The sequence below is a fragment of the Macaca fascicularis genome, chromosome 15 (genome assembly GCF_037993035.2).
Source record: "Macaca fascicularis isolate 582-1 chromosome 15, T2T-MFA8v1.1".
NCBI classification, from domain to species: Eukaryota; Metazoa; Chordata; class Mammalia; order Primates; family Cercopithecidae; genus Macaca; species Macaca fascicularis.
The window spans coordinates 90,278,730-90,301,275 of record NC_088389.1 but is presented as its reverse complement, the minus strand read 5'-3'; the positions used below and the strand labels follow the sequence as shown (position 1 = coordinate 90,301,275).

The window sequence follows — 22,546 nt, the reverse complement described above, 5'->3', positions numbered from 1 at the left end:
AGGCAAGGTCGTGCCCTAGGGTCTTTGGACTGGCTGTTTTCCTGGCCTGGAATACTCCTCCCCATGGCTAACTTCCCCACCTCTTTCAAATCTTTGCTTAAATGTCACCTTCTCACTGACCTGACTACCCAATTTTAAATCACATCTGAACCTCTACCCACCCCCAACACACACTATCCTGATTTCCCTTACTCTGGTCTTTCTCCATCCATAATACTTAGGTCACCTTTGAACACATAATATACTTTCCTATTTATCATTCGGATTGTTTGTTATATTTATTGTTCTATTTCATAATTTAGAGCCCCCTAGAATGTGACCTTCATGGTGGAAGATTTTTTTTTTTTTTGTCTGTCTTGGTCACTGTTGTATCTCAAAAGCCTAGAATAAAAAGAATATCTCTGAAATGAATGAATTGCTTAAGGACCATATATATAAAACATTCAAGAAGAAAGAGAGAAAGCTCACACTTTCAGGACCTGAACAGTATCTGTGAGTTAAAATGTGAATGCAGAAAAGATCTATGGAAAAAAAAAATAGCTGGTGTAAATTTAAGGTAGCAAATTAGAAGGTGTTATCAACTAAGCTCAGTAGAAAAAGCAAATCCTACAGCTACATTGACCAATTATGAGCCTCCAATCACTGCCAGGACTTCACACACATTATCACAGTTAATTCTCACACAACAACTGCAGGATGGGGTTCTCACACTCATTTCACAGATAAGCAATCTAAGATTAGCCTGGAAGCTACAGACCCTACCTGTTCCCATCTTGCCGTCATACCCCAGTACCCAGTGATACGCTGGCAGGCAGTAGGTACAGATTATATAGAAGCTGCATAAAATTTAAAAATATATATGCTCAGAGAGGTTAACAAACTTGCCCAAGAACACTTATCCAGTAAATAGCAAAATACAGGATGTGAACTCAGATCATTTTTTTTAAAAACCAATGCTCTTCCCACCATACCATATTTCTTCTAACTAAAATTATAAAACATACATGGACCTACAAAAAATACAACAGGGAGGCCAACTATCTACCACAGTCTTTCCACAGGGCATCTTAACATAAGAGAGAAAAACATAAACTGATATTCCTAATTAGTGTCACCCCAATGATCAAGCAACAATCATGTTTCATTTGATGTCTTTAATATTGAGACAGGCAAGGTACAGTCTAGAGAGAATTACAGCAAAATAGATAAGTTTAAAGTTTTAGCACCAAATGTTTAACCTTCAGACAATTCAAAAGTCATTTTCACAGAAATAGTACACAGACATTACAGTATCAGTAAATTCCTGCTTCTACTTAGCCACTCACATGGGCAGTGCCCTTCGGAGCACTGGTCTTTGAAATGCTAATTCACTGGCTGAACTACTGTTCACCTGCTCTTCAGCCTTAACAGGTCTGTGGCTTCACATTCGGCAGCCACAGCAGTCTCTAAGATAAAAAAGGAGCTCCGGCAACCAAGCTATTTAATTGCAAAAACCGCGATTACTTTTGCACCAACCTAATAATCTAATAACTTTACTCCAGAGGATGGATGAAACCAGAAGAAGAGGGAGGGAACTTCTCTCCCAGCCTTGGGCTAGGAGGAGCTACCTAAGGTAGCTGATATTGTTAGCACCTACAAGGAGAACCAAAGGATTTAAAAGAATAATTCATCATCCCAAATTCACATTCACTAGAAGTATCTATGTAATTGTGGTTGAAGTACTTCAACTTTGTCCTTCTGCTTTACATTTTAGTGTAAGATACCAGGTAATAGAATCCATTATCTAATTCACTTTACACAAACAGAATCAGCCCAAATGTTGGCTGCCAGTTCTTTCTTACATTTCCTATTGTTAAGCACAGAAATGGCTGGAAACGGCTGGTATTGAGAAATTTTATTCATTTCAATTCTACAAATTTCTAGAGGCCCTACACAGAGATTGAAAGCCTGTGGTCGCAGATAAGATCCATCTCAAAGATGTACTTCCTTTAGCCTCAGTATTATTGTTACTTAATGATTTCTAATTCAAGCCAATACGTCACATATAAACCTAGATTTTAAGCTTCACTAGGAAAATCAAAAGATCTGGAGCATGCACTCCCAAATGAGAAGAGGATGGGTGGCTGCTTCCCTCAAGAGATACACCACAAACTTTCCAAACAGCTGAAATGGCCTACCTCAATCATGAATTTTACTTTCCTGGTCACGGTGGGCATCTAACTGTGTTACTCCTGGCTGTATGGAAGGCCCAGTATTGGAATGTGAGGGGTTGGGGTTGAGGTAGAATCTGAGATGAATAAATAAACTTGTCTGAGAATTGAAAATTTTAGGCTGGGCACTCTGAGAGGCTGAGGGGAGCAAACAGCTTAAGTCCAAGGGTTCAAGACCAGCCTAGACAACATGGCAAAACCCCATGTCTACAAAAAAATACAAAAAATTAACCAGGCATAGCGGCATGTGCCTGTAATCCCAGCTGCTGGGGAGGCTGATGTGGCAGGATTGCTTGAGCCCAGAAGGCAGAGGTGGCAGTGAGCCGAGATTGCACCTGTACCCCATCCTGGGTGACAGAGTGTGTCCCTGTCTCAAAAAAAGAATGAAAGAAAGAACATTTAGACAAATACATCTAAAAGTAACATATGAAAACTACGATATCTTCCAAAAACCATATCAATGCGCATTAGGTGTGTTGTGGGGAGAAGCAGGGATGGAAGAGAAATACACGAAGTATATCACCTCCAACTTACTTCTCATCCTCTCTGGCTGTCTCTTCTATGACTCATCAAGTACTTATAAAGCCAACTCATCATAACATCCTGCAAATTCCACCACTTGAATAAGTTTTGTATAGGGTCCTTTGGTATCCTATATTCAAAAACACAGTTCAAACCCTCAGGACCCTCATTCTATTTGATTTCACAGCAGTCTCCTAACTGGTCTTCCAATGCATCCTCCACATAGCTGCCAGTGCCTACTGAAAATCCAAGTCAGGCCACAACACTTCCCAGTTTAAAACTTTCACTGGCTTCCCTAGTAATTTGTAATACTCAGCGTCACCTGAGAATAAACTGAGGGGCATTTTTTAAATTACCTATGGCTGATCCTAACTTTCACATGTTTTTATTAATTTAGTTGGTGTGGGGCCTACATGTCTACATTCTATTCCAAGTGATTCTGATGTGTTATCAAGTTGAGAATCACTGTTTTACCAGGCAAGTTCCAAGATCATTAGCTTTGCCTTAATGCCCTCCACAATTTCTCTGTCTCCAGCACACCTATGAACATTCCCTATAAATTCCAGTAAGGAACTTCCTCCTTGTAGCATCCTCTGCATATGTCTACTTCCTGCACTGAATTCCCTTTATTGTGATTATCTTTTTATTACCTTTGCTACTAGTCTGACAGCAGTGACTTGGCTGTATCTTCCTTATACCTCAAATGCCTGCAACAGAGAGCACTAAATAAGAGTGGATGAAGATAGCAGAAAAAGGTGGACCTGGAAGAGGAGGTGAGGCCTGAAAGGCAAAGCTATGAAGTGAGAAAGGGAGAAGGGGAGAATGTTTGTAAAGCTGGAAAATCAGAAAGCACTTTTTGGGCTAGCAAAATGTTGGTGATCATAATTTGTTAAAGCTTTCTTTAGGCTATAAAAAGGAATCTAGTGGCCTGAGTAAATACACCAAAGGGATTTAAGCCAATTATTCCCTGCCCAATAGGGGTGTCAGATTCATTTGTTAAACTACAAGCTCTCCAGAGAAAATAGATCCCAGAATACAAATAATTGTTTTATTTTAATTATCATAATACCCCTCCTGTTTCCCTCTCACTGCAAATCAGAACAATTGAAATGAAAAAGAATTATGTGTTGTTCAGCTGCTAAATAGTCTTTTTATATCCCTTTTCTGATGTAGTTTTGATTATTTCAGAAATAGTTCTCCACAGTGCTTTCTGCTGCTTACATCAAATGAGTCACACTGTGGGGCTCTCACTGTTTCCCTTGAGATTTTACTCCATAGCTGAACAGACTTCACTATAGTCATTTTCCTTCATATTAAGGCAAGAGTTTTGTTTAATCTAATTAGTCTGCCTTCTCCACACAATTCTAAACAACCTCAGTCCTTACAAGAATATAGGTATGCCCTTCCTACATCTGCAGAAACGTGTGCCTCCTATTTACTGCCAGGACAAACCGATCATAGTCGGTTCTTAAATTTTCCCATGTGAGCCAGGGATTCCAATTCCAAACCTTCTCCTTCCCACCTCCCACAAAAGCTTTCCAGTTTGCTGGCATGATGGAGCGTAGTGTTATTTCTGGGCATTTGCTGCTGGATCAATGGTGTTTTCTCATTAGTTTTATTTTGCTTTTGATTTATAAGCACCAAAATGGTACAGAGTATATCTATACCAGAAGTACCTATAATGTGATCAAATTCACCGTGACTTTTGTGCTTTTATTTGCCTTTATGAGAAACCCAAGCTCAGGCTTCGATATCCATGATTACAAACTGTTTCTTCACAGACCCCTTACAACTTTCCCAGCAAAGGTAACACTTTCCGGCCCTTTTTTCCTCTTATTTAAGATGTTCATAGCTCCAAGTGTCAGGCACACCTTGCAATGAAAACTACCCCTTAGCTGATAAATTATTCATTTTTCAGGACTTCGTAATTTGAAATGGCACTAACAGCTGAATACCTGAAGTACCCCCAAAAGACATAAAGAGCCATAACATGTAAAGCTTTCTCTGCATAAATTTTAAACGTTAAGTGCCATTAGACATCTATGTTTATCAAGAGATGTGCTCCTTGAACTTATTTCTTCTAATTAATCTGATCCCAATAAACATTACTAACAAAACAAAGTGATAAAAGAGGCTAATCAAACTAATTTCTTCCCTTTAACTAACCTCATCAGGTTAAAACAAGGTCCTCTGCTGATATTCTCTACCTTCCCCTGTTTGATGAGGAGTTGTAGGTGAGTAAGGTCAAAAGTAGGGGTGGTCAAACTAGGATTCTTGAACAATCTGGCCCATTGCACGTATTTTTAAATAAAGTTTTATTGGAGCACTGTTTTACCCATTTATTTTGAATTGGCTGTGGCTACTTTCTTGTTACAGTGGCAGAGTTGAATAGCTGTGATAGAGACCCGCAAAGCCAACAATACTTACCATATAGCCCTTTACAGAAAGCATTTGCTGACCTCTGATCAAAAGGTATGCAAAAGTATGTCTTTTAAAATGTTAGCCCCAAGTAGGGCTTTAGCTAATGTATATCAATGTGTTCATATACTCTAAAAAAAAAAGAAAAAGAAAAGAAAGAAACAAAACCTTGCATTTAAAACAGCATCTGTGTTACAGTTCCAGAGGAAACTGCAGGTCTAAGATTGTTCCTCAAGCTGGTAGGTGCTTCATTTTGATAACAATAATCACTATGTGTTTCGGTTATTTATTGCTGTGTTATAAACCTCTTCAAAAATGGCTTAAGGCAAAGATTTCTTTGTGCATGATTCTTCCCTCCAGGCCTCAGCTAGAAATTTCTAAACTCCATCTCCCATGTGGTCACTCACATGGCTTACAGTCATGAAGAAGAGGATGGACTCTGGCTGGAATGCCAAGATGGCTTGGCTTGTGTATCTGGCTCCTCACCTGGGACAGCTGCAACAGGTGTGGGCTGGCTGAGTATTTCTCTCTTTCCGTGGGGTCCATTCAGCAGGGCAGCTGGGCATCTTGCTATGATGACTCAATATGCCAGAGAGTTCAAGTAGAAGCTTCCAGGCTGCTGAAGGGCCAGGCCCAGAGCTGGTACACTATCATTCCTGCACCCTTCTATTACTGATCAAAGCCAGTCAGGGGACTAACCCACATTCAAGGAGTGGGGAAACGGACTACACCTTGACTAGAGTAGAACTGTAAAATATTTTGGCCATGATTTCCAATTTACCATACCATGATGATGAGTAGAGTGACAGCACGATTACAATGACAAAATCTTGAAAGCAGACCTTACTGCTGACAATTTACAATCAAACTGACGAATAAGAATAAGAAAGCCTAATAAAAAAATGGAAATCATTTTACAATGAAACGCTAGTCACACAGAAATCAAAATTTTTCAAATTGATGTGTTTTTTTTTTAATTGAAATTGGACAGAAGCCATTCTAAAAGCCATTTGGTGCTTCTCAATTCTTACACAGTGTGTAAGTTGTGACTATGACATAACTTTCCTCCATGACTCTAGGGCCTCAAGATGACTATCATTGAGGGGCGTAGGAATTATAATGAACATGGGTGACTCTGGGCCTGATGCCCAATGGCACCGCTTGGACCCTCCGGCTGCTGTGCATTTTGAGCTCTTTTCAGCTGTTCTGCCTCTTCTCTGGACAGGAAATCATGAGAGTGTGTTCTAGGTCCTTCCCCATCACCTATTCACCTTTTTGCTCTAGGCAGGTCATCTACTCTGACCCTTGGATTTTTTTTTTAATCTGAGAAGTCAGGAGAATAAAAGCTATGTTGCCTACTCTTAGAATTTTCAGGAACAAATGAGATTAAGAAGATAAAGTGTTTAAATTGGCCGGGCGTGGTGGCTCACGCCTGTTATCCCAACACTTTGGGAAGCCGAGGCAGGGGGATCACCTGAGGTCAGGAGTTCGAGACTAGCTTCCCCAACATGGCAAAATCCCGTCCTTACTAATAATACAAAAATTAGCCAGGCATGTTGGCACACGCCTGTAATCCTAGCTACTCAAGAGTCTGAGGCACAAGAATCGCTTGAACCCGGGAGCCAGAGGTTGCAGTGAGCCAGGATCATGCCACTGCACTCCAGTCTGGATGACTGAGACTTCATTTTAAAAAAACAAAGAAGATAAAGTGTTTAAATCATCATTCAAGTATTCAAGTGAGAGGTATCGCAATCACTGTGTAAGCTAAAATTCATTTTATTGATAGAAAATAAAATATTAACAAAAGTAATATATCATCAAATAGTCAATATCATCATAATGGCTAATGTTGATTTAGCGTTTACTATGTGTCAGGCATAGTACTAAACACTTTACATTGGTTAACCTGCTTTCATCTTTACAGCAATCCTATAGTTATCATCTAGTACTCCAGACAACAAAAACTGAGACATAAAGTGATAAGGCAATCTGCTTCTGGTTTTACAGATACACACAGAACTACGATTTCTCTTTCCCAATTCGCACAGCTGATTTCAAGAGCTTGTGAAAGGTCTATCACATTTCTAATAAAATTTCTCCCTTCTAAATCCCATATTAATTAGAAGGGCAGCGCCTATCTCTCCTAACCTCTGCTCCAACGTTCTGTACCAAAGCTTTCACAAGCAACATCAGCACTTCCCAACTGGGTGATTTTGCCCCCAGGGGACAGTTCTCAATGTTGACAGATCATCTGGTTGTCACAACTGGGCTGTAAGCTCCTTTCTGGGTAGAATTCCTTGATATGAAAAATCATCTCAATAGGTCAAAAATGTTAAACAGCTGATTTCTCCATATATTGAGTATTACTCCGTGTGTGTGTGTGTGTGTGTGTGTGTGTGTGTGTGTGTGCGTGTGTGTGTGGAGAGAGACAAAGGAATGAAAACTGAACCTCACAGGACTTCACATTCAAGATCTTATTTAAACATCATAGGAACCTGTGAGAGCTATGAGCATCGCCAAAGGGTCAGAATTCTCCTACCTATTCTCAATTCCCCTCCCAGGAGAACTGAGAAAATTGCTCCTGGTAGGCAAGGGAGCCATTATTTAAGGCAAATCTGGTTACTAACACCATCTACTATTTTAGATAAAACATTTAAGTTATGGTTTCATAATCATTTTATGTATTACCTTACACTCCCATTGGTCTTAAAACAAATCCAAGTATGTTAAATCATATAAACAATAAAGGGTTTTTTTTTTTCTTAAAAGGAAGAAGTTTACCAGGAAATATTTTATTTAAAAGCTTTAATCTATATAGGGACTCCAACCTACAAATCACTTAGGAATCCTATTGCTGTAATTTTGACAAAATGGAAGCATACAGGGAAAAGCCCTATTGAAGTTCCTCTCTTCCCTGCAATTCTATGTCGACCATCACCCTCCAATTACAGCCTTACTTTACAAATGTACCCTCCTTCACTATCTTGCAGCTATGGATATTGATGAAGGAAAGTGTAGACTTAATCACAGGTTTCCAATGTAAAACTATCATCTGCTTTAAAAAAAAACAAACAAAAACAAAAACAAACAAAAAAAAACTGGCCAGAGATAACGAGCTAAAAGCAGACATTTGTGCTTTTATTTACCAAAGTCTTTGGTGTTCTAAGTCTATATTGGCTGGTGCAAAGAAAATTTCAGTTAAGCTGTTTAGACAGTGAGTTTATAACTTGATCAGGAGGTTGTACCAAACTTTCAATGCACTATTTGTAGAAAAATATATATACATTTTGTTCTAGTAGAGAACAGTAGTACCCAACTCAAGGTTCATAAATAGATGGCCCAATAACATATCTGTTTCCCTACACAGATTCTTAATACCTAGCCCAGCAATACAAACTCTTTATAAGACCTCCAGGGCCCCATGATCTGTCTCCTGGACCTTATTTTGTCCTTTGAACACACTAGGCTCCTCCTTGCACTAAAGTCTTTACAGTCACTCCCCATCTGCCTGGATACTCTGAACTCAATTTTTTTCATAGCTGGACCCTTCCCATTCTTCGGCTCAAGTGTTGTATCTCACTCAGCAACACCTTCCTTGACATTTGACAAACGAAGGCGAGTCCTATCCTCTCCCTTCATATTCTCTTTCACTGTCATATTACATTGTGCTGTTTTAAGATCTTTGCTGCATTTATCACTCTCCAAAGTCACACCGTTCAGTGACTTGTTGCCCATAGCCATGTCTTGCTGTACTTCTCCTTTCTCCACAACATCCCAACTAGAATATAAATTCTGTGGCAACAGGAATCTGGATCTGGCTTATTGGAGGTAGTAGTCATGTGTTAAATGTTAAAAGTATAACACAGTAGTCATGTGTTAAATGAAAAGTATTATTACTTTTAAATGAAATGTTATTTAAATTTGTTTTAAAAGATAAATATAGATATTAGAGGAGTTTGCATCAACCTAAAATCACTGTAGGTTAAAGGTTTAAATGACTTTTTTTAGTGACAAACAATGGCATTTTATTTTTCTCTCCCTCCTTTATAAGCATCTTAAAAAGGTTTAAGTATATGTTTCTTTATATATTTGTCTTAACACACAAAAAAAAAAACTAAGAAAGAAAAAGTCCTTGGTTTAGTAGATTTGTTATACTTTGTGTACTTTTAGCTTAAAAGTAATAGACTGTGTGCTATTTTTTTTAACCTGAAGATATAAGTACTTAGTGTATCTTAAAGTCAGATTTAATAACTGTAGTGATTATAAATAACTGCCACAGTACTATGTTGACTTTTGCAAACCTATTACTAATTGTGCAGTGAATTTAAAACTTTTGTGAGAGAACAAAGGTAAATTGTAATGTCTTTTGTAGTGAGGCACTGAACTTGATTTAGTTTTAAACTGATTCTGGATTCCACATTTTTAACAGATATTAACAAAAAGATACGTTTAAATAAAACTGTCTGAACTTCATGATTAAAAAGTGAAATTACAAGAATGAGTAAAGATAAATTTGGGGGGAATTTATAAAATGCCATGTTAAAAACAAAGGATTACTTACAAGGTATTGAATACACTTTAGCTCCCTTAACTTGGTTTTGTCCTTCACTCGAAATTTTAACAATCTGTTGGCGGTTCAAGTTTTAGAACAATCCTTCTTCACAAAAGTCAATTTAAAAAAATGTTTTTAAATGTCAAGCAGGCTAGCCTCCTTAACCTCTATCACCCCAGTCCCTTGTAGCAAATCTTCTCCGTAACTTCCAACCAGCCTCTTAACAGATCTCAAGGCCACTCTGGCTGGCCTCCCTCCAAGCATTTTTCCACCATGCAGCCTCACTGATTTTTAACAATGTAAATGTCTTCCTATAGCAGCTTAAAAATAACTCAGTGATTCCTGCAGTTCATAGAATAAAAACCAAGACTTTGAACAAGGTTTAGGAAGCCTTGTCTTAGCCAGTCTCCATCACTTAGCCAGGTTCACTTATTTTTATCATGCCTGTAATTCCAGCACTTTGGGAGGCCAAGGTGGGTGGAGAGCTTGAGCCCAGGATTCTGAGACCAGCCTGGGCAACTTGAGGAAACCCCGTCTCTAAAACAAATACAAAAATTAGCTGGATATGATGGCATGTGCCAGTAATCCCAGCTACTAGTGATGCTGAAGTGGGAGAATCACCCAAGCCCAGGAGGCAGAGGCTGCAGTGAGCCAAGATCGCATCACTGCACTCCAGCCTGGATAAGAGAGTGAGACCCTGTCTCCAAAATAAATAATAATAGCTAAAAATAAGTGCATGTAAAAACTGGTAAAATCCATATAACACATATAGTTAACAGTATTGTGCAAAAGTTAACTTCCTGGTTTTGATAATGTACTGTGATTATGTAATATGTTAATATTAGGAAAACTGAATGAAAGCTACACGGGAAATTCTTGTATGATTTCTGTAATGTCTTTTAAGCGTAAAAATTATTTCAAAATAGAAAAACTAAATCACTCCCTCAGGAAAGCTGTGTATTACTTTTCAGAACAGATGAGCCACTTGGCTGCCTATTTTCTTCCCTTATACTTGTTACTGTTAGAAAATGTAAATTTTAAAAATTAATGTGAAATATTTGGCTATGCAACTAGAGTTTAAGCTTTTCAGGGGCAGGGATCATATTGTTTTCTCTCCACATTTTATCCTCAGTAGTTAAGTCAATGCTTGGCACAGGAAATGTGTCCAATAAACATTTATAAATGAAAGACATGAATGAACCAATCAGTCAATGTCCTTTGAAATCATAAATGTATGTAAATATACATACTGACATTTTTAAAAGATTCTGCTCAAATTGCGAAGTTAATGGGATAATATATGCCAACAGAGATCTAAACATAGATGCTTCTAATTTGGAAATGATACAAGTTAATGAGAAAAAAAGGCATGATAGCAACTAATAACGTTTAGTGAATATTTAATCCTATTATTCAAAATGCTTTACAAACAGTTATTTCCTTAGTCCTTATGATAACTATATCAAGTGTGTGCTATATTTATCTTCATTTTACAGATGAGAGACACATAGAGATTTGTACCCTGCCCGTGGTCAGAGTAATTATGCAGCAGAGGCAGGATTTGAATGCAAGCACTCTACTATAGGGTCCACATTCTTTATGCATTACTTATGCATTACTTACTGCCTGGAGAGAAAGTCTGAGAAGATTGCTTGAGAGCATCCTAAACACTAGCTATGAATTCTGAAGATAGATTACAGGCTGGTATAGGTCCACACTGTTTAAAATTTTTATATTCCAACCACTTCACACAGAGCTTTCCATATAGCAGACACACACACACACACACACACACACACACACACACACACATATTCACACGTACGTTTGGTGAAGAAATAAGTGAAGCTAAAGCAAACTGAAGAAAAAATAAAATATTAATTACAGGTTAAAGAACTGGTTCTAAAGGGGCATCTCCATCCAATCACAGGACTTTTACCTTTAATTCTTCACTTCAAAATAGAGGCTGGCTTGGAGTTTCTGAATTAACAAGAAACACATCTATGTGGGCAGGAGGGGATGGGGCTCCCAAGTAAGTCAAGGTTACTTGAAATGGGTCAGGTACAGCTGGGTGTGCTGGCTCAAGACTATAATCCCAGCACTTTGAGAAGCTGAGGCTGGCAGAACACTTGAGTTCAGGAGTTCGAGACCAGCCTGGGCAAGATGGTAAAACCCATCTCTACAAAAAAATACAAAAATTAGCCAAGAAGGCCGGGCACGGTGGCTCACGCCTATAATCCCAGCACTTTGGGAGGCTGAGGCGGGTGGATCACCTGAAGTTAGGAGTTCGAGACCAGACTGGCCAACATGGAGAAACTCGGTCTCTACTAAATATATATATGTATATATGTGTGTGTGTGTATATATACGTATATATGTATATACGTATATATACACACACACACATATATACACATATATGTATACACACACACACACACACATATATATACATATAAACTAGCTAGGTGTGGTGGTGGGCACCTGTAATCCCAGCTACTTGGGAGGCTGAAGCAGGAGAATTGCTTGAACCCAGGAGATGGAGGTTGCAGTGAGCTGACACGGTACCACTGCACCCCAGCCTCGATGACAGAGTGAGACTCCATCTCAAAAAAAAAAAAAAAAAAGATTAGCTACGCATGGTGGTGCGTGCCTATAGTCCCAGCTACTAAGGAAGCTGAGGTGAGAGGATGACTTGAGCCCAGGAAGTGGAGGCTGCAGTGAGCAGAGATTGTGCCACTGCACTAATCCAGCCTGGGCAGTAGAGCCAGACTCTGTCTCAAAAAAGAAAGGGAAAAGAAAAAAGCAATAGATCAGGTACGCAGTAACTGAATGAGAGGAAAATGAAAGAAGTTAAGAATGTTAAGGGAAAAAAAACCAGGAGATCACACAACAGTAGACTCAAAGACCACCAGACTATTACAAAGAATAAGAATTAGTTCACAAATACTTTTGATATTGTTCCATCCTTAGAGTTTAGGGCCTATTCCCAAATAGAGATAACAAACAGGTCATACTTTGGAATTGTTTTAAAAAGCAAGTCCTACTACACTCAATAAAAAATGCTTTGAAGTGTACACATGTGTTGATTTTGTGACATATTCTTAATCTTACTAGGTAGCTACAGCTCTGCTGGGAGCAATTAATTCAAAAAGCCACAGAAACTCCACAATGAGGCTACAGGATCGGTAAAATAGCTGGAATACCTTCCTTGCTGCAGGCAGCTGGGTGTTGCTAATTTAGCTACTTTAAAGTGAGGGGAGGAAGGAAGAGGGAGTAATTTTGCCACACCTCTATTAATTTAGAAGGCATTGATAAACATGGTTACATATTTATCATGTAAACATACAGGTTACTTTCAGGTTACATATACTAAAGGGACTCTAACCAAAGAACTAGGGTAAGCAGAAATTGCTTTTTGTTTTGGTTTAGGTATGTTTGTTTGTTTTGAGACAGGGTCTCTCTCTGTCACACAGGCTGCAGTGCAGTGATGTCATCCTAGGTCGCTACAGCCTTAAACTGGGCTCAAGCAGTCCTCTCTCTTCAACCTCCCAAGTAGCTAGGACTACAAGTATGTGCCACCACAACTGGCTATTTTTTTCCTTTGTTTTAACAACTTTAGTGAGATATAATTCAAATACCATACAGTTTTCCCATTTAAAGCATACAATTCAATGGTATTTAGTATATTATGTTTATACTCAGTACCATCACCCTAATCTAACTTAAGAACATTTTGGGGGCTGGGCATGGTGGCTCATGCCTCTAATCCCAGCACTTTGGGAGGCTGAGGCGGGCGGATCAACTGAGGTTGCGAGTTTGAGACCAGCCTGACCAATATGGAGAAACCCCATCTCTACTAAAAATACAGAAAAAATAGCCAGGCATGGTGGCACATGCCTGTAATCCCAGCTACTAGGGAGGCTGAGGCAGGAGAATTGTTTGAACCCAGGAGGCGGAAGTTGCGGTGAGCCGAGATCACACGATTGCACTCCAGCCTGAGACTGTCTCAAAAAAAAATTTTTTTTTAATTTTTTTCCTGCAAGATAATTCCTGGTCATATCAACGGCCACTCACTCTCTTTCTCAACAAGCTCACCCCCTACCTTCAGCTTTCTGAAGAGGCACTGTATTACTGTGTTTACCTATAGTAAATTTCTATAGTTCCTTCCTGTGAACCGCTCAATAAAATGTATATAAGAGGCAACCGTACAAACAGCGGAAACACCTTCTACTATCCATTCTACCCAAGCCAAATTAATTTTAAATGTGTAATTCTAAGAAGCTTTTTTTAACCACTTGACTAAAGCAGATATGCTTTATATTTCCCCTCTTGATCTTCAATTTAATGCCCGGAAGCAAGGGTTTATAAGAACTCCTACATATAGGACTTTGCAGAGAAGCAAGCTGGAGACTTTAACTTGCTACAAGAAAACCTGGCTTCCACTATCCAAATTTTGATAATCTCTAGGTCAAATTAAAAAAAAAAAAAAAGAAAAAAAAACACTTTAGCACAGTGCTTCACACATGTGCTCAATAAAACTGTTTGCTAAATCTTGTTGAATAATGATATAATAACAGCTAACATTCATGAAACATCTACCTTGTGGTATCTACTGATGTATGAGTTTTATTTATCTACTGATGTATGAGTTTATTCAGTAAATCTTCGCAAAACCCAGGAGTATTATGTCATGACCATCACCTTCATCCACATTTTAAAAATAGGAAAACTGAAGCAAAGAGCACGATTGATCAAAATGACAAAGATGGGAAACTGAGGCTGAGCATGATTTACAAATGACAGCCAGACTTCAAAACCAGACTATGGCTTCAGAGTTCACACTCTAAACCATCACTCTATGCTGCCCATCAGGAAATACTTAAGGTAACAAATGATTACCTTGCAACACAGATGTCAGTCTATGCTCTAATGTCAAAGAAATAAAGAAACTCCATGGGCTACAGTGATATAATACCAAAGGGGGTTGAGGAGGGACTCACTGCTTCCATAAGGGACAGATACATTGCGAGTATATAGTGACAACAGCAAGGCTCTTTAACAATAAGGAAGGAGAATGAGGACGTATTCACAATCTGAAGTGGAACAATGACAAAAAGCAACAAGTAAATGGATGAACTAAACCATCTGAGGAATTAAATTATCAACGATGTGTCTCTATAATTTAAAAAAAGTTTTATTTCTGAGATCACGCAAACACTCAGGTCTAATTATAATGACCACAGCGTAAACTCAGGTCTAGAATGTAAGAGTATGCTACAAATGATTTCGTTAGAGTGAAACTGGTCTGACAAAGAAGATGCTAACAACTGGTTCTTGGTCTGTATTTAGTTTTTCTTTTCTAAAGACTGGTAAATTGCAAACAAACAGAAGCTACTATGAAAACTCCTCCAGAAGAAAAACATTCACCTGAGGATTACATTACTATAATCTACATGAATCTCTAATTTGCATGCATGTTATAGTTGAATGGTTCTCGAAGCACTACCTAAACCACAAAACTGGTTGGCCAGCTCTGAAGAAGAGCTACTCGTGCTGCTCGAACAGAAGTAGCATATGCCTCTGCCTGAGATCACAGGTCTACTGTCCAGACATGCATTCAAGAAACAACAAGCAAAATCATCTGAGCCATTCAAGACACCAGAATGAACAGAAATCAGATACAAACACACGTCTAGCTTTTTAAAATAATAGTGGATAGATATATAGGGCATTTTAAACTGGCAATGGCAAAGACTATAATTTTCTGCTGAGGGATATTATCACAATTTTCCAACCTAGGTTTGAACCAAGGCTCATAAGAGCTCTCCTCCTTAATGCAACATCACACCCAGTACTTTGCTATGACATTCTATACAGCAGATTATAACCCTGACTCCCAGGCTTTTTGGAGTTAATCATTTCCAAAGAGAGTGAGTTGGGCACATTAGATTAACATGGCAAACTAGAGTGGCTTCTTTCCATTCCCACCCCCATAGAGTCTTCTTTTTCAAAGGAGGACAAACATTTGAAAAAATTATTTCAGAGTTCCAAAATGGCTCTGACAAGCTACTGTTAATAACTCTTGATCCTTTGGATCAGTACAAAACACAGTTAGGTAAAAGGGAAAACAAAGGAGGCCAGATGTGCTAATGAAGACATAAGGAAATACATCAGTATTTCTGGTAGTATTTTATTGCCTGGGTAGGCAATAAAAGCCTGAAAAATATTATCTTTATATGATAGTGAATAAATCAAATTTTTCTTTAGTGTTACTTATAACTTTATCTTTGAGTGTTTGAAGAAAAGGTAATGACAGTATTTGATAAGTTATAATCTGGATCCTATTTTACCAATTGTTTTTAAACATTTTTAGCGACTGAAATATCTCCAACTCTACCATGTGCTTTCACAAACCACAAATATCCTCTGGTAGATTGCAAATGGATATTCCTTTTTCTTTTAAAATGTACCTTAAAAGATATGGTTAAATTTTCCTCTTTCGTCAATAACTTTCAGAATACACATGCTATTCAAGAGTGCCAAATGAATCTGTGAAAAGGAAAATATACTACATGGAGGCTGATTAGACAAGGACAAAGCTAATCAAAATTGATTTGGCAAAGTTGAAGCCTGTTTCCTCTTTTTAGCTATAATGGGAAGGGTGAGAGGGAGTAGATTCTTTTTCAAGTGACATCTTAAGGTTGAAAGCTCATATCACAAAACATATAGCATGATAAATATCTTAACTAAAAACTGCTAACAAGGGCCTTTGTGATTTCTTTTGCAAGACTACACAGCGTAAGAAGTGTGATGAAGAAGAGGAAGACGGAGGAGAAAACCAGTAAGATGACGGTTATCTGCATAAAAGATTGTTTTTTCAAACATAATTTTAAAAGTCTTCCTTTCTCAACTCCACATCTGTCTGCCACTTTTCACCAGAGAATTAAGCAAAGGCAGCACTGCTCAGTAGAAGAACGTTTTTGCTTATCTGGAAAGGTAACTTCATGGACATACAATAATTATATCTAGTAACTTTAAGAAACCCTGTAGCTATGATCTGACATTAAAGTAGGCTCCCAGGGTCTAAATGGACTTCTGCCAAAAATTAACAATGGTGAAACAACTTACTTTTGCACTCTAGCCAAACAAAAATAATAAAACCATAGTCTCAATTTCTCTTTAATAAACTAAATTTAGATTTCACCTTTAAAATAAGCTTTGATATAAAAGGCTTTAAAATAACAAGAACATCTTATATTTGGGTCTTTTCCCAGTTAATTATTTGCTGGCATTAGAATCGAAACTCCTTGGCTTCACCTTAAATTGACACTCCCAAGTGCTAATTAGGAAACTATATACATTATTAACCAGAGAATGTTGTGCTTAAAACATGCATGTTACATATGTATATTATTATTAATGTTATTCCTTTCACTTTTCAAAATACCTCTGTAGAAAATAGAGCTCCTATTTCAATGAAGCAATTGGTGGCTCATGAGGGATTTCTTGTCAAAATGCAATTAATAGGAAGGGGCCAAGATGACACAGGATCCTTGTGTTGGAAACATCCTTAACATGAATCAAATTTAATCTCACTGAAATAGTCAGTGGAGAGAAACGTTAATGACTGCAGATGTTACACATTTTGCTGATACTAGGGGATTCCCAAAGAGAATGGCCAACTCACGTATGAACTAAACCACTACCAAGGAACCCCACACGTCAGGGAGTACAAGGCCGAGACATGCCTTTCTCCAGTACTTTCTCTTCCAAAAAGCCGCGGGACAGATGGGAAAATAAATGCATGTAAACAAGGTAGACCTAATGATTTCCTAATTAGGAAGGAGACGTGATCTTCTCATTAATTGTCAAGCTAACTGACCACAATAGCAGTTTCATAAACTGAGTTCATTAATCCAAACTTTGGTGTCTCTAGTCCACAGAATTCTCCTCATACTTCCAGACCCTTCATCCAGCCACAAAGTTGTCAGTTCTGCTTGATTTGTTTGAATACTGTACTCGACGACAGCTGTCGGAAACAGTACATTAGAACAGCTGCTATGACAGCTACAGGGGCATGGAAGTTTAATTAGGCTCAATGTGACATTGTGCATTTTTCTAAACAAGGAACGATCCACAAAAATAAAGAAATTTTCAGTGAGTCTGAACAATGTTTACTTATTGGCACCACCAACTGGTTAACCTGTTTGAGTTATATTCTTGGTCTCATAATATCTTTGCTACCAGGCTGATAAGAGGTATAAAAAAAAAATAAATAAATAGGAGGAGCAGTTAGATGCACAAGAAAAGGGGTATTAAAAGGGAGAGGAAATGGTGAGGAAGTCACGTCAATAATCTCTTTCAAAGGCTGGCTGGTAGCCAAGGAGGATCCCACAGTGTCTCAGGATTTACTTCCAAAGGAAATGTATTCAGAGGCCCCGAGCCTGGTGCCAACGGCAAACAAAACCACTCATTATGGTCACAGCCCCCTAGAGAAGGGGAGAATGGCTTACTCTCAGCATCCGTGCGGAGGAAGAAAGTGAGGAGCAGCAGCAGCAGCCGGGCTACGTGCACCATCCTGCAGCTTGGCAGCAGCGCGCACGAGCAGCTTGGAATCACTGCCTCCGGAGCCGCAGCGAGTCTGTCCGATCTGAAATTTCAGCTGGAACACTTTCAGAGCCTGAAAGGGGGGAGGCAGAGAAAAGAAAAGGAAGGAAACACAAAGATGTTTAGATTTCTTACTCCTCCCCCCCCCCCCCCGGTTCCATCACAATCACCATGACAGACACAATCCATTGACAATACACAATAAATTGTAATGGTCGTGCTTTGTATTAGGAAGGAAATAACTTGGTTTGTAAAATGTAGGAGTCTTAGGATATCTGGGTTTGTGTTATGTGGGAGCTCTCGCAATCCCAATTTTAGGCCCAATCACCTTGAATTTCATTCTTTGCTTATGCCACCTTTTGGGCAAAGAACCTGAAAAAGAACTGACACTTCTTATGAAACATTACGTAAATACATCAGTGGAAAGAAGCACACCAATGCTGTGAGAAAGATTTAAGAGAAGTTCCTCCGTGCAGGATAAAAGTCTATTACTGACACAATAATGGAAGCTGCTTTCTTGGCATCAGGTGAAATGACAGGACTAATTCAACTTCTCCAGGTAAACAGTAGAGGTTAGAATTTTTTACACTAGCATATTTGGCTTCTTCCCTGAAGACACATCAACGTTCAAATCTAGTTTGGCATCAATAAGTCAAAACAATAGTTAGAATGAGCCTCTTTCATTTAACAGGATTTTTATATGTCTCCTGGGCAATGGTTTAATTTCCTCAATCTTCTCCGTAAAATCAAGAAGCCATAAACTATTTTTAGAGCACCTACTGTGTGCAAGGCATCAAGAGTGACAGCACAAGGAGTCTCAAGGTAGAAAGATGAGTCAGGTTCTATTATTTTTGTTTCCAGATTAGTAGGGAAAATAAAGCAGGTATACCAGATGACTAGTATAATTTAATAAGTGATTAGTTCCAGGAAGGAAAACCAGATAATGCTGTAAAAGATAGGATCAAGACTGACATCATGGAAATAGTGTCTCAAACTAGGCCTTGAAGTTTACGCAGGATTTTAACAAGATGACGAAAAGGCATTCCAGGAATTCTATGCAAAGGCAGGGCAGTGGGAAAGGACGTTTGGAAAACGTGAGTTTCCTGGTTTGGTTGGAACAGGGCCTCCCAAAGGTCAGCATGCATCGGGTCCCCTGGAAGGCTTCTTAGAACAGATGGGTGAGTACCACCGTCACAGTTTGTGGGTCACTAGGTCTGTGGTGGGGATCCAATAATTCAACAATTTGCTTTTTTTTGTTGTTGAGACAGTCTCACTCTGTCACCCAGGTTGTAGTGCAGTGGTACAATCACAGCTCACTGCAAACACTGCTTCCCAGGTTCAAGTGATTCTCCTGTCTCAGCCTCCCAAGTAGCTGGAATTACAGGTGCCCACCACCATGCCTGGCTAATTTTTGTACTTTTAATAGAGACAAGGTTTCACCATGTTGGCCAGGCTGGTCTCAAACTCCTGGCCTCAAGTGATCTGCCTGCCTCAGCCTCCCAAAGTGCTAGGATCACAGGGATGAGCCACCACTCCTGGCCTCCCAAAGTGCTAGAATTACAGGCCTGAGTCACACATTTGCATAAATTTGCATTTCTACATGTTCCTGGGAGATGCTGATGTTGCTAGTCCAGAGACCACACTTTGAGAACCTTCTGGTTGAAGTCATAGGAAACTATCTTCTATTAGGAAAACCAGAAGATGAAACAAAAGAAAATGGTTCAGAGTCAGGCACGGTGGCTCACGCCTGTAATTCCAGCACTTTGGGAAGCCGAGACAGGAGGATCACCTGAGGCCAGGAGTTCAAGACCATCCTGGCCAACATGGTGAAACTCCATCTCTACTAAAAATATAAAAAAAAAATTAGCCGGGCTTGGTGGTGTACACCTGTAATCCCAGCAACTCGGGATGCTGAGGCAGGAGAATCACTTGAACCCAGGAGACAGAGGTTTTGGTGAGCCAAGGTCCTGCCACTGCATTCCAGCCTGGGTGACAAGTGAGACTTCTTCTCAAAAAAAAAAAAGATTCAGACTTAAAAAAAAAAAAAAAATAGGTCACAGAGAGCCTTGTATGGTGATCTAAGTCAAATGGCCTTTACTCGGCAAACTACAAAAAGAGCTATTTAATGTTTCAGAGCAGAGGAACAACATAGAATAAGGCTTTGGAAAGATTAACTGACAACTGGACCACGGATGATTTAGAGAATGCTATTAGGCCACAGCAAGAGTTCCAGGTGAGAAGTGATACAAGATTTAAGAGTAATGGTGGTCCTGGTAGGAATTAAGAAGGAAGCCAGTGACTGACTGGCTCCAAGCAATCATTTGAAGTATGATTCTTCACGTGTTAAATAATTGTACCTATAGAACCCTCAATAAATCTAGCATAGACTCTTATACAGAGTACACTCTTAATGAAAAATTTAAAAAGAGAGAGTAGATCACATCCTATTGCATCCTCTATCACTGCAGAAAAAATTTGAAAATGACTATCAGTATTCATTTGCAAAATGAAACTGCATACCTTTAATTTTTTTATACTGAAGTATTTGAAACATATACAAAATTTTTGACAGGAAATACTAGAGATATCCAGAAATAACCTAATCCACTAAAATAACTTGTACTTTAAAAATAACTGTAATACAGATACCATGGTATGTCTTTTCTGAAACTGAGCTTCAGCGTGAGAACAAAAAATTTTTTAAAGGTATTATCTTTTTTATTACTATTCATTAGCAGTTTGAATGCAGGAAAGATAAAACTAAAAAGAAAGAGAGGAATCTTCTATTATTAGCCTCTTTAAAAAACAAAAAAATGGGTGACAGGTGACATGAAGCAGCAAGTTGTACATTGGAAAATTTCTTGAATCCAGAAGTTGGCCAGCTGTTCCAAATCAGCTATTGTTATCAATTTCCTCTGAAAAACAACTTCTTAAGCAGTTCACAGCTATCAAATGTTAAAAATCTCAAAAGTTCCTAGGAAAAGTGCTAAAGGAATCAGCTCTCCCCTCCCCATCCCCCTCCTCCCGCTTTCACTGCTGCCATCCTCATGCCAGCATTTCAAATGACAGCAGAGTCCAGAAGACATCGGTCCTGTCGGACTCAATTTGTGTCTGTGCAAGCGTATCAGAGCCAACTGCTACATAATGACTCCGTGTGATCACAGAGATGGAGACCTATGAATGCTCGCTCAGGGAAGAAGTGATTTGGCTTTTCCTCCTACTCAGCTGAAGTGCATAAGAAGACCAAATTTTTTCAAATGAACCTTCAACTGTTACTCCTGGACTTCCTACAGTGATAGGATCTAGCACTCTAGAAACGAAAGCAGCTATAAACATACATATTTATACTTAAATGGGTTGTGCCCAAAGGAGATCAGAGGTGTGAAGATAAAATCTATTCTAAATGTTCATTCCAGCTAATCTCCATTCCTTATCTTGTTTATGACACAGCAACATTGCCAAAAGGGAATGCTGGCTGCCTATCAGTAAGGTAGAATTTAAATTTAGGTACAAAAATTGAAAATGGATTCTTAAGAAAATAATTAAACCAAAAATAAAGAGGATAAAAGAATATTATAAGTAGCTTCCATTAATCTATAGTAAGGGTTGCTAAGTACTCCGAAAAAAAAAAAAAAAAAAAAGAGCAAGGAGATTCAGTGATATGAAAAGTACCATGTTTTACCTAACTTACATCACACATTATTCAGTATTTGTCCAAAAAGCCTCAGTAGAAGCCAACCCTTTGATTTTCATATATTTTGCTCCTTCTTTCTGGAGATGGAGTCTCATTCTCTGTCATGCAGGCTGGAGTACAATGGCACAATCTCAGCTCACTGCTACCTCCACCTCCTCAGCTCAAGCAATTCTCCTGCCTCAGCCTCCTGAGTAGCTGGGATTACAGGCATGCACCACCATGCCTGGCTAATTTTTGTATTTTTAGTAGAGGCAGGGTTTCACCACGTTGGTCAGGCTGGTCTTGAACTCCTGACCTCGTGATCCACCCACGTAGGCCTCCCAAAGTGCTGGGATTATAGATGTGAGCCACTGCACCCGGCTCTCTGTCTTTCATCAGCAGGGACATGCAGATAGAACTCAACCATGTATATGAATTTAAAATAAAATTTCAAAAAATTTAAAACTCTCTGGTTTCTTATTTCTCATACCACAAAGATCTTATGAAACAATAATTTTGCAGATTTCCAATTAACTGAATATTTGCTTTTGTATGTATGTA

The 22,546-nt window shown here is 38.8% G+C and overlaps 1 protein-coding gene across 50 annotated transcripts in view; it reads right to left on the bottom strand.

Annotated features, from left to right (window-relative positions):
* The window catches only part of PTPRD (protein tyrosine phosphatase receptor type D), a 545,821-nt gene that overhangs the window by 403,086 nt on the left and 120,189 nt on the right, over positions 1-22,546 (bottom strand). For 34 of the 50 annotated variants that reach the window (XM_074017477.1, XM_065530556.2, XM_065530544.2 and 31 more), the window contains exon 1: positions 18,219-18,380. In XM_074017477.1, coding sequence (XP_073873578.1) covers positions 18,219-18,282 — 64 coding nt within the window. In that variant the 5' untranslated portion in view covers positions 18,283-18,380. Of the gene's footprint in view, positions 1-18,218; positions 18,386-22,546 lie in introns of those variants that run through there. The other 16 variants (XM_074017470.1, XM_074017474.1, XM_074017485.1 and 13 more) reach the window with 1 other exon arrangement.